The 13,265-nt window shown below is 47.4% G+C and overlaps 1 protein-coding gene across 1 annotated transcript in view; it reads right to left on the bottom strand.

Annotated features, from left to right (window-relative positions):
- Positions 1-13,265, bottom strand: part of LOC147724578 (fibrocystin-L-like) — a 1,433,379-nt gene that overhangs the window by 152,291 nt on the left and 1,267,823 nt on the right. The window contains exons 70-71 of the mRNA XM_086966122.1: positions 10,495-10,606; positions 10,297-10,413 (exon numbers count right to left, since the gene is read on the bottom strand). Of these exons, the coding sequence (XP_086822248.1) occupies positions 10,297-10,413; positions 10,495-10,606 (229 nt within the window). The remainder of the gene's footprint in view (positions 1-10,296; positions 10,414-10,494; positions 10,607-13,265) is intronic.

Here is a 13,265-nt window from a genome sequence, read left to right as displayed (position 1 = left end):
CTTCAAAAGCATATTTACAATTGGAGACCTGACAAGAGAGGGTAGGTCTGGCAGCTGCAAAAAAGTGGATATAGCAGAAAGATAGCCCTTAGGAGTACCCAAAGCAGAGCCCTACTGGGCAAGAGTTACAACGAATAGAAGAACAGTGGAAAGAGAAGCAGAAAGAGGGTCAGTAGAGTATAAAAAAACTGCTACCAATGTCAGGCATATACCTTCTTAATGGAGGGCCGCCTGGCAGCCAAAATACTGCTGCCGCTCAATCTCCATGCAGGGAGATAAAGACTTGACAGGTTTGAGTGGAGGACCCTCCCCTGCTCATGCAACAGAAGATCCTCCCAAAGGGGCAGTCAGATCACAAGATTGACACTCATTTTCAGAAGCTTTGAATACCAGACTCTGTTCGCCCAGTCCCAAGCCACAAGGATGACTTGGGCCCTGTTGTTCCTGATTGTCTTCAGAACAAAGGGTAGGAGTGGTATGGGCGGAAAGACATACAACAGGCCTGAGCTTCACTCTTGACGAAAGGCGTCACTTTATGATAGCCACCTTGGGAACTCCAGCGTGAAGTATTGCTCACATGGCGCATTCTCTTTAGAGGTGAACAGATATAACCAAGGATCTCACCAACACTGAAAGAGACCTTGCACCACCTCCGACTTGAGTTGCCATTTGTGATATGCTGGGCATCCACAGCTGAGTGTGTCCGCCCTGGCGTTCAAAGAACCTGCCAGATGATGAACCACCAGGATAATGCCCTGCTGTTCCAGCCATGTCCAGAGATGCAGAGCCTTTCGACAAATGATCCATGATGACCCCACGCTGCCCTGCTTGTTGCAGTACCACATGGCGGTGGTGTTGTCCGTGAACACCTGCACTTACTTCCCCATGAGAGAGAGAAGAAATGCCTTCAATGTGAAGCGAATTGCTCAAAGCTTCAATAAATTGATGTGGAGTCCCAACTCCACAGAGACAAGTGTCCTCTGATCTCCACCTCTCCCAGATGGCTGCCCCATCCCAGAAGTGACACATTTGTCACAACTGTGAAATCTGGTTGGGGAAGGGACAGGGGTCTGCCATTAAACCAACCAAGGTTCATCAACCGCCGCTGCAGATCTCTCGCTGTTCCTTCCATGATCTGGACCACGTCAGTGAGATTTACCCAATTCTGTGCCAAATGGAACTTCAGGTCCTACTGCAGAGCCTGCATAAGCCACCTGGCATGCTTTACCAACAGGATGTAGGAGGCCATCCTGCATGGGAGGATAGGACTGAAAGTGCACTGTGTCCAGAACAGCCCTGATGGAAGTAAGCGTCTGAGAAGGAGTAAGGTGTGACTTTGCATGTCTATAGAGAACCACAGTGAATGCAGGTGGCTTGCCGTAGTCTGAAGGTGGGGGACGACAGCCTGGGATGAGGATGCCTTCAACAGCCAGTTGTTGATGTAGGAGAAGGCTGAAACCCCTAACCTGTGCAGATGAGCTGTGACCACTGCCATTGCCATCACCTTGGTCAACACCCGAAGGTCATTGGTAAGGTTGAAGGGAAGCATGGTAAACTAAAGTGCTCATGGCCTACCTTGAACCGCAGGTAACACCTGTGGCCCAGCAGGATGGGGATGTGAAAATATGCATCCTGCATGTCCGATGCTACCATCCAATCTTCTTGGGCTAGGGCAGACAAGACCTGAGCTAAAGTAAGCATCTTGAACTTCTCCTTCTTGAGGAAGACATTGACAGCCCGAAGATCTAAAGTGGGCACAACAGTTTGTTCTTTTTCGGAATTAGTAAGTAGCGGGACTATCAGCTACTGCTTACTTCTGACTTCGGGACCATCTCTATAGCTCCCTTGCCCTTGAGAGCTGTAACTTCCTCTTGGGACAATTTAAAATAATCCTCCACCAGCTGTTCTTGATTTGGCGGAATGTGAGGAGAAAAGAAAGGAAATACAGAGACTTGCCCTCCTGAATGATCTACAAGACCCACTTGTCTGATGTTATGTACCTCCACTGGAGGAAATGATGATGGATTCTCATACAAACTGGAGTGATGTGGTTTTGCAGTGTCAGACTTGGAGTGCTTGGAGGTTGCGGCTGCGAAGGGCAGGGTGGCTGACAACCTCTGGCTTCCATTCCTTGGACGGAATTAACCATGTCCATGTCCTCCCACAACATGGGAAGTCCGTGCAGGATGGTAGCTGGGATAGGGCTGACAAGGCTGGAAAACCCATCAGTTGACACAAAAGGGGCGAAAGCTAGACGGGCCACGAGGTGTAGAAGAGAGGTCCAAGGATCTGGCCATAGCTCGAGAGGTCTTGAACTGCACTAAGGCTGAGTCTGCCTTCTCCCCAAAAAGAGGGAATCCATCAAATGGCAAGCCTATCAAATTTGCCTGGACATCGGACATCACCCAATAAGCCAGATGTTCTAAGCCAAGCATGGCACGGAAAGGTCAGCAACAATGAAATCGCTCTGCCTAGTGAATCAGTCATGTCAAGGCCACGCCTTATGGTGAATTTTAATACATCTCTTCTGACCTTAACCACCTGACAGAGCACAGCCCGTGTCCACTCTGGGAATAGTGGCAGCACTTGTACAACCATCTCACGTAGGGAGCGAGAGAAAGGGCCCAATAAACATGCAGTATTCACCGACTGAAATGTCAGGCTTGAGGAAGAAAACATCTTCTTCCCAAGTGATTCCAGCCTCTTAGATTCCCTACCCGGGGGGGGGGGGGGGGGGAAGGAATTGCGTCCTGGAAGGAAGAAGCCTGTACCACCAAGCTTTCAGGGGTGATGTGTTGGCTGAGAAACTTTAGGTCAACCAAAGCCCAGCGATGGCAGCGTGCATTTATCCTATTCACAGGAGCACCTGTGCTATGCTTGAACCACATGTCGAGAAGGACATCAATAAGTGCCTCATTGAAGGGCAAAAGTAGTTCAGAGGTGGAATCCCCAGGTTGAAGATTTTTGGTCAGAAGATTAGTCCTGCCCTACACAGAGGGCAACTCCAGTCCGAGGAACCTCAGCTGCTCTCTTGACCACCATGGCATAAGATGCCCCCTTCTCAGTAGCCACAGTTGGTGGAGAGAGGATGCCAGTATATGGGGAAGTGTCCAGTCCACTGGCCTCCCCATGTTCCCCATACCATTCCATCTGGTCTGCAGAAAAACTGTGGTGTTCTAAAGGATCCATAAACCCCTCCTAATCCTATCCTGTGCCTAAAATATTATCAAAATGTTAATGCAACAACATGGAACCCTTGGGTTCTATCAGTGTTGGAATCATTGTGGAGCGACACCATTCCGGCCACGCAAGGTACCAACTTCAGGTCCGACTCCTGGGAAGGACACAATGGCACAAACTATGCCATCTCGGATGGGATCCCTGTGGCCCCAACAGCATTGTGGCTGGAGCCGACAGCACCAAATCCAAAGGGGCCCCATCTGACCCTGTGGGGTCAGCGGGTTCGGCCAGCTCAAATACATGGCACATGACCTTGTAAAAATCTTTCATTTGAGCGGAGGTTGCTCCAGCTCCCGCAAAAAAGGGAGGGAGGCGCAAAGCTGACCCTGGCCCTGCAGAACCATGCCTAGAGCTTTGGTGCTCCTTACCTCGTTTGTTGAGGGACGACAGTCGAGGCGAAGATGACGTTTGCTTGGACTTCTGCTGCTTCTTGTGCCTCTTCCCAATTACCTCGAGTGGGACGAAGAGAACTCAGGGTTCCAGAAGCAGTGCAGTGAACTCTTCTTGGATCGGGAATGGGACCTCCTCGGAGTCTCGCTGGATGGTGTCGACTGTCGGGCCACAAGGAGCCTCATAGCCCACTTATGCTGGGCCTTTGAAACCATGCCTGACAGTCCAAGCATGACATTGAATCTTGGCAGCGCTCGAGATACCAGAGACAGACGAGATGGGAGTTGGTTACCGACATCATGCAGCGACAGGCACCGCACAGTTTAAACCCTGTCTTCCTCGAAGACATCCTCACACATGAAGAAAAACAAAGGCAACCATCCATGTGACTGTTGTTCATTCCCAATGGGTTGCAAATTGCGACCTGTCTTATGAACATTGATGAGGCAGGTAATTTGCGACCCTACTAGGAATTGCAAAATGTGTATCTCTGTTTGATTTTTTAAATAAAGCAGTTTTGTTTTCAAATGCAGCCTGTTTTCAAGGAAAAATGGGATGCGTTTAAAAGAAAAAAATTAAATAGTTTTCTTTTCATGGACCACCGCCAATCACAAAGGGGAAGGGGTTCCTTCGGGATCCCTTCCCGTTTGCAAGTGGCTTACAACCTACTTGAAGTAGGCAGTAAACTGCAATTGTTTTGTGACCCCACTTGTGGTCGCAAAACAATCATACATCCCCCTGTGACTCATTATTTGGAAGGGATGCCCTTGCCGTTACTTTCCAAGATGAGGGGATATCGGTACCAGAGAGTATCATGTTAGAGAGCAAATTTCTGTATTTATGATTTCCAGATTTGCCCTGTATAAATCGTTCAAAATCCTGTCCGAATCCAGGCAGGAGCAGTGATACAAAAATGAATTGCATCTATTGTTTCATTTAACGAAAAGGAAAGGAAGCTGAATTTGCATGAAGCACTGATTCCTAAAGGCACACTACCTTCCTTATCTGTGTCACACATATTAGTGTACAAATTACTGAAATGGGCCACCCATTCCTCAGGTTATGCACTTAATTCTAGTGCAGTTTTGTGGCCATTTGATCAAACAGCAGGTGTCCTCCAGAAGGCCTAATTATTTTTGATTGTCAGAACTTTATGTAGGGACATTCACATTGAGCTCTCCCAAGCCCTTTTTTCTTAAACCACTACCTGCCAATATCATGACCTGTACAGTATTATCTCTAATTGAGAGGTTGATTTACCTCAGTGCCGCGTTCGACACGGTCAACCACTCCACACTATTACATCGGCTGAGTGGTTTGGGCGTGTCGGGCGCGGCCATGGAATGGCTTACCTCCTTCCTGGATAATAGATTCTTCCAGGTGTTTGAGGGTGAGACGGTCTCCCCTAAACATCCTCTCAGCTGTGGAGTACCCCAGGGTCCCTCCCTGAGCCCTACACTTTTTAATGCCTATATGGAGCCCCTAGAGAGGATAGTCCCTCCGTTCGGTTATTCGTATTCTTACCTAAAGAGATGACACCCAACTGGTGGTCTCCCGTGACCACTCTGCGGGATCATCTTCCACCTTAGGTCCCTGTCTAGAGGCTGTCGCCGGATGGATGCAATCCTCATACCTCAAGCTTAATGGGGAGAAAACAGATATTATGCTGTTGGGCAATCCCCCTCAATCTGCCCTAGCATCCATCTGGCCTCCATCTCTCGGCCCGCCTCCTCCTCCTAAACCCCAGATTAAGAGCCTGGGAGTCTGGCTGGACAAGGCGCTTGATTTTTCAGCCAAAGCTACAAAAACCGCCTCCACTTGCATCAGGATGATGAAAATGCTCCGTAAGGTGCTTCCCCTGCTCCCATTCCAGGCTAGGAGGATCATGGTCCAGGCCCTGATCCTCTCTCGCCTGGATTATGGGAATGCTCTTTATATGGGAGCCCCAGCAGCAGTGACCCATAGGCTTCAGGTCACACAAAACTGTGCTGCCCGCTTACTGTACAACATCCCCCGTTGGCAGTCAGCTAAGAAATCTCTGAAAGCGCTTCATTGGCTCCCAGTAGCGGCCAGAGTGCAGTTCAAGGCCATGTGCATTGTGCACTAATCTTTTCACCGCACTGGCCCAGCAATCCTGCACCCAATAGCTACACCTTATGCACCGTCCAGAGCCTTACGCTCCAGTTCCTTGCAACTGGTAACCACCACCAAAATCAACAAAGCCCATTGGGGTGGTCGTTCCTTTTGTCATACCGCGGCTAGGCTTTGGAACTCCCTCCCCCTCTCCCTTTGAGAAATCAACAACCTCCTGTCCTTCAGAAAGGCTTTAAAAACGCACTTGTTTGCAAAGATGTGCTGATCTCCCCAGAGCCCGCCACCAGTATTCAGTCTAAAGCGCTGCGAGGCCTCATTTCATTTCATTTCACTTGCTACTAGGAGCTCGCTTTTTGTTAACCAAGAAGCTCCATTGTAACAGGTATCGTGTTTGGAGACTGGCTTTCCATTACATCTATCTAGACCTAGCAACTCCCATATCTGGGTTAATAATAATTCATGACTATTTTTAAATCCTTATGTTCAAGTGGTAGCTGGGATAAAAGTCCAACCTCCAGATTTACTCTAGTTTTATTATCTCCAGGTTTTTTTTCCGCCCAATCCCACCAGACAAATTTCCAGATGTTCATATGCCATAGGTTTCCTAAAACCCCATTTGCCCCACGTAAATAGGGGTTTAGGAGCTGAGGGGGTTGTGGTCACTGTCGACTGGATCCACCGCTTCCATGTCCAGTGTAGCAGATCAGAGCTTTATATAAGCCAAACATAGGTCAATTCTACCGCTAAAACCGGGCCTGTTATAGGTCATCTTGTCCTGGCGATCTGAGGGGTTCTACCATTTACAGCTCAGAAGTCAAAATGTAAAGATTAATGCCAGTACCTAGGCAACTTTGGGTGTCCATCTCACAGTCAGTAGATCAATTTGTGGGCTACCCTACTGACTGTCCCAATTTTCAGTTAAGTCAAGGGGAGTGGCAGCTAGCAGGTTAAAGGTGGCTTTGAAATCTCCTGCCACCAATAGAAAACCACATGCTATAGTACATTAAGTACCTTAGACTCAGCATTACAAACTCCCACTCTATTGTAGACATTGAAGATTTTTAGCGATAGACCAGAGGGAATACCCAGCCTAACTGCTAGGATATCAGGTGAATTAATAGGAACAATAATAAGTTTACAATGGAGTGCGATTTTGACCCAAATTCCAAGCCCTCCGAAGGGCCTTCCCCTGCCAGACTTAGTCACATTACCACAAAAAGATGTAAACCCACTCCTTTAAAAAGGGGTTAAACACTATGGGGCCTAATACTATATCTATGTCTGACTGACACTGAAGTGGGATGGAATCTGCCAGACTATTAGTCAGCGGTTCCACCCGCCGAATTAGGATGCAACCGCACTATGGGAAACAAAAAGGGCCGCAGCACAAGCTGCAATAGAAAAATCAATGTTTCTAAACATGCTGTGGCTGCCACAAAGTGTAAGGGTGTTTGGAAGGGCACCGCAGGTGCTCCCTGGGCCCAATAGAGGAGGCCCAGGGGGAGCAGGGACTTTGCTAGGGGCGCTCCAAAGTCCCTAGCCATCTGCTTTTCTATGGCAGTCGGACTGCCACAGATAGGCAGATGGATATGGACATCGTAATCCCTACAGCGGTGCCTGAGCTGGCACCGCCCTTATTGTAGGGATTCCAGGCCCACTGCTGTTCAGACGGGCCCAAGGCAGCAGCGGTCGGTCCCTCCCCCAGATACCTCTGACCGCTGGATCGTAATCCAGTGGTCAGATTGAGTCAATGGATGTGGGTGAGCCTGTCACCGATGGCCTAACATTGGCGGGCCCACCAGCATCAAAATGAGGGCCTTAGTCTCCTGAAACAGGCAAATATCTAATGTTTCAATAAGCTGACCCTGATCCACCTCAGATAACAAATTGGATACCCCACCTACATTCTAAGATGCAATTTTTAATGATGGCTGATGAGGAGGATCGGAGGTTGATGCCACCATTATATTTCCCTTCTATTCTAACATCATGGGAGCTATTCACTGGTTAGAACTCCTGTCCTGACAAATAATCACAGTACGATAATAGATGTTCCCCAGCTTTGAGAGAAGAACTAGGCAATACTTGAGATGACACAGCATGGTGGATCTTCAGAATTCAGTCAAGGGACAGCCCCGCAATTTCCACTTCCATATTCCCCCACCTTTTTACCAAACCCACAATTGCTCAGCTCAGGTGATGGGGATGGGGCTCAATATTTTAACAGGATGCCAGTGATTGCACAAGAAATAGTTTGGGAGTCAATGACCATAAGGCCCTGTGCCCGGGATTTATCCCTTCTTTTTGGGGATACAGAAACCATTATAATTCATCCCTCTGGTAAATGATATACATTGTCTCTCAGGAGGGGGCTGGGAAGAACCCTACAAGCCTCTCCCTGACACTGGGCCTGCACATGCAGCCTTCTCTAGCAAACCCCCCCAAGGGAAACTGCCTTGAGAACTCATCTGCCCTGCATTAATGTATGAGCAGTGACATGGAACAGGCAACGCATGGGGGGGATGGGATAGAATTAACAAGTAATGGTTGCTTTGGGGGGTTTGGAGTACAAATAATTTGTTCCCCCTATGTAATATAGGACCACAAACTGTCCCCTCTCTCCCGTTTAGGTCGGCTTGACGCCAGCCCTATGTTGTTCCTCCCATGGAGAATCTCCACTACCTTAAGGAGAGCCTTGACCTGATCCTTCAGCTCACCAATTACCTCCATCAAACTCTGCAGCATTAGGAAAATACCTGAGTAAGATAGACTAGACCTTTCTACTTGAAGCCTTTCTGTCATAACATCTTCTAAAGAAAGAGCAGAATAGCGATTGTATTTTGTCTCGGAGAGGGAGTGCTGAAACAAGACTGGGGTTTCCCAAACATTCTTGGATTATGCTTTGGAGGCTCAACTGGAGTGGGATTGGTGTCTTTATTTACCCGGGTGAGGGTTGAAATTAATAATATCTGCACATTCTGATGTGATTATCAATCCTATCTATGACACAGTTTTCTCCTGCCGAAATGTAAGATTTTTTGGTGTTATATGCCAAATCCACAGCCTTCCTTTTGCCTATTTTTAACTAATCTATGTAAAAAAAAACTGTTATAACACCCGAATGCACAATGTCATAGGATTGTAGTCTGGCCAACCGAGCCTCTGAGCCAACTAAAGGGTACCATTGACTTGCCAACCCGAGTCACCCACTCCAGAGTAAGGCCTACTGGCGGTCACCACTTATGGAAGGATAAAGTCCTTGCCTCCTTGATCACACGACTATAATCATAGCAAAGAGCGTCTCAGATCTTCATCTGCACTCTGGTAGAAGCTGCAGGAACCAGTCACACAAAATCATCTTCCCGTGCACCCTGTAGACTCTCCACACTTTAGATCTTGGCATAGAAGGGTGAGAGGGAAGAGCATAACAAACTTAATAAACGTAGCAAAAACAGGGCTGACATGGCAGTCAATGCAAGTCTGACCTGTGCAGAGCCAGTTGCAAGTCTTTCAGCCTCCCCTCTCATAAAAGCTTTTAGCACGTGATAGAAAATGAAGGTTAGAACAGAAACAGGAGGCACCATACACAGTGAAATCAGACACTTTAAAAGTACCTGGTTATGGACTAGTACTCGTTTCCAGCATCATAAGAGACTACTTTGAGGACCTGAGGGGGGGTGGTCCAGCCTTGCCTCTTCCTGTTGCTGATGGGCTCAGAATGTGCCCACCGTTGGCCAAGGCTTTGCTTAGGCACTGCCTGCATGCATCCCGCTCCATAGGTAATATTTAAGTGCTATATAGCATTTGGGGCTCCAGGTGCAGCTAATTAGAAGGGCTGCCTCCTGGAACCTCTGAGGGGCCTGGAACATGCAGTCCCACCAGAATCGCGATCTCCTTTCCCTCACAGTGATAATGTGAAGCACATTATATCGCGTGGGGCCCCCAGGTGCAGCTAATTGGAAGAGCCCACTCCTGAACTCTCTGATGTGCCTATGACTTACAGTCCCACCAGAATCTCCATCTCCTTTTCCCCACAGCGTGTAAAATTGAAGCGCTAAATAGAGTGTGGGACCCCCAGTTGCAGCAAACTGGAAGGGCTACTTCCGAGACCCTCTGAGGTTCCTGGGACCTGCAGTCCACCAGAAATGCCATCACCTTATCTGACAATGATAACCCACCATTTTGAAAATGCTAAAGGGAGCTAGGTACAGACCCTGGATTCAACTCCAATGCTTGGCTGAAGGCCAGGTGCTGCAGCGTCTGTGCAGGGGCCGTTGCGACAGTTCCTGATTCCAGCCCCACTATGTACAGCAAAACATCCATAGGTTTAGTCTATTGAATTAAATAAAGAAAACCTTAACTGCTGGGGTGTCTAGGCACTCCTCTGCCAAATACATTTTCAAATGTTTGAGCGAACCTTGCCAAACAGTGAAGGAGCAATCACAATACCATTTGTGGCTCACGCCCATGATGTGTTTAGCAATGTTATCAAGACATAGAGGGTTGAACCTTCACAAAAGAGACCATCAGAGCAGCAGTAACACAAGGAAAGCTAGAACATTCCACACCTACCTTTAACAGTCATTAAGCCAGCAATAGCATTGTAAGTCACCAGGCCGGCATGGGGCTTTTCAGGGGCCCCATTGTGTCCAGAAGCAAAGGTTGGCCAGCAGATCCCACTTCTACCTCCTATGGTGTGATAAGAGAAAAGTTGTTGTAATAGTTATGTATTTTACAACATCATCAAATCCCACTGACAAAAATTCTCACCGTTTGGAGGTCTAGTGCTGCGGTGAGCACTGCTAAGGTCTATATTGTCATCAATGTTGGTGAGGACATCGGAGCAGCTGAAGTTAGGACTGCTTCCCACAAGCAATGAGTTCTGAAACCAGAGATATGTACTTGTTAAGTGTCGTGTTACAGAAAAACAAAAGATGCTAAATGATCCTTTAACATCAAACTATATATAAAGTGCTTTTTTATCAGTGCCCTGAATCCCATTTGCAACTGAAATCATGCTTTTACATTGTTCGTTCTCTTTTTAACATTATTTTCGTAAGTATAGAATCTTTGGACGCTCTGGCCTCAGTTAACGTTTGGGGATGAGATCTGTGTCATAACCGGGCAGATATCCCATCCACCTTATAACAAGTGTCATGTTTCTGACAGAGTATCCCATCCGCCAATCTCTACGTAGAGTACAAATTCAGCTAAATAAATAGAGATGCAATTTCAATTGCAATAAATGACTAAAAACCATGTTACACAGAATGGTTGCTTGGGTGCCCATTCTATGGCAAATCATAGAAGTATCACAAAATAACTAACTGGACCCTCTCACAATCTAAAGGAAGCTGTTTGACCAGGTCCTTTGTGAATGGCCACTCCAGATGTTTGCCTTTCTTTTTCTAATCCATTTTTGTTGGAATCCAGGACTCTACTCACCTTACACATGTTAACCAGTGCTAAAGTGCTTGTACTCTCCCTTACCAACATGGTAAAATTGGTATACACCTGAATGGATTATTTAATTAATTTATAAGTACCTAGTGTATGGTACTACATGTACCCAGGGCCTGTAAATCAAATGAGAGTAGTGACCTGCAGCACTCATTGTGTCACCCACAAAAATAGCACTGTAAAAGATGTTTCAGGCCTGCCACTGCAGCCTGTAGTGCAGTTCTGAACTACCATTTCGACCTGGCAAAATAAACCTTTTCCCTGACCTACAACGTGCTTCTTCAATGCTTTGATATTTCACTCCTACGGTAGCCCCTAACAGTTCACAGGAAAGAGTGCTTTGTATTTAAAAAGTAGGACATATAGGTTAAGTTTAAAGGTCCTGGCAGTGAAAAGCCTGCAAAGTTGATTTTTCCAGCAAAAAGGCTAACTCTCCCATAGACTAACACTGGGTTATCTTATTACTCTTCGCAAGTGATACCTTTAGTTTGGTAGTTGATAAAGAAATACTTTTTCCACTCATTTGAATTTTAATTTAATATGCTCTTTAATGGTAAAGTCAGATTATAAATTACTATTCTGAAAAAGGTACAGGTGAACAACTTACTTACCTTTGGTAATGCCTTATCTGCTAGAGACTGTATCTAGCCGCAGATTCCTTAACTTAGAATATTCCTGAACTGTCAGACTAGATGTGGAAGCTTTCAAGCCCTGCATGCCGGTAGGTGACATAATTCTGCTCCATGTTGGAGTCATCCTCACCGGAAATTATGTGCACAGTACCTATATAGGTGCCATCCCTGTGTGCTGATGTCAGTTACTTTCACGCCACTCCACACCAGGCGTTCGGATCCTCAATGAAAACTGGCTACTGGTGTGACATACTCAGGCCCTGAGAAGGGTGTCCCTCACCATGCAATCGATTCGCAGAGCAGGAAGGATGGGAGGGCCAGTAAGGATTCTGTGGCTAGATTAAGTCTCTACCAGAAAAGGCATTATTGAATGTACGTAACTAAGGGCCCGATGTAGGTAAAAGGGATTTTCCGATTTCAAAATACCGAGGCGGGCCGAATCGGTATTCTGAAATCGGAAAACGAGATGTAGCAAACAAACGCCGAAATAATACCGAATCGGTCGGCATCGGTAATGTGAATCGGTACGTACCGAATCGTCACGGACCGAATCGGAAAGTACCGAATCGGCTACCACCGAATCGGAAATAGCCGAGTCGGTAAAATCCGAATCGGCAATTAACGAATCGTAGCTATGAAAACACACCCATGGCCAAAAAGCCCATAGGAATGCATTGAAGAAACCGAATCGGTAAAATCCGATTCGGATAATACCGATTCGGATTTTACCGATTCGGTAATATCCGATTCGGTAAAAGCCGAATCGGCAAAAGCCGATTCAGCCAATGAGGTGGCTCCCCCTCCCCCACCCAAACAGGGAGTGGCAACCCTGGCAGGTGCAGCTAATTAAGAACTTTCTGGAGAGCCAGCCTGAGCTGAACACTCACAGTTAGCAGCAGTGGGAGTAGGAGGTAGTGAACTGTTCTGATCAAGATGGAAAACCAGAGTGAGAGCCAGAAGTCCTCCCAGAAGAGGAAGCCTAAGTTCAGCACCACCGAGCTGCAGGTGTTGGTTGAGGAGGTGGTGAGGGTGCACCGGCAGCTATTTGGAAAGCTGTCCCTCAATGTGCCAGACAGCACCAAGAGGAGGATCTGGAGCGAAATCGCCCAAAAGGTGAATGCTGTGGGTGTCACCTCCAGGTCCCTGGATGAGCTGAAGAAGCGTTTCTATGACATCCGCAGCCTCACAAAACGGAAGATGGCAGAGATCCAGAGGCAGGCTGGAGGCACTGGTGGAGGCAGGAACCCGGCGCCACCCCTCACAGACCTCGAGGAAATGGTGTCCACCACCATTGAGAGGGAGAGCGTAACCGGAATTGGGACCCTGGACAGCTCAGCCAGAGCTACAGCTACAGGTAAGAAGCATGCGCATCATGACACACCCTACCAGACACCTCCCCATTAGACACAATGCATAGGCAAACCCCAGCACAGTACTGTAACCAACATA

This window comes from Lissotriton vulgaris, chromosome 4_1, assembly GCF_964263255.1.
Source record: "Lissotriton vulgaris chromosome 4_1, aLisVul1.2, whole genome shotgun sequence".
In the NCBI taxonomy this organism is placed as follows: Eukaryota; Metazoa; Chordata; class Amphibia; order Caudata; family Salamandridae; genus Lissotriton; species Lissotriton vulgaris.
Note: the sequence above shows the minus strand (reverse complement) of the source record. Positions and strands in the feature narration are given on the sequence as shown.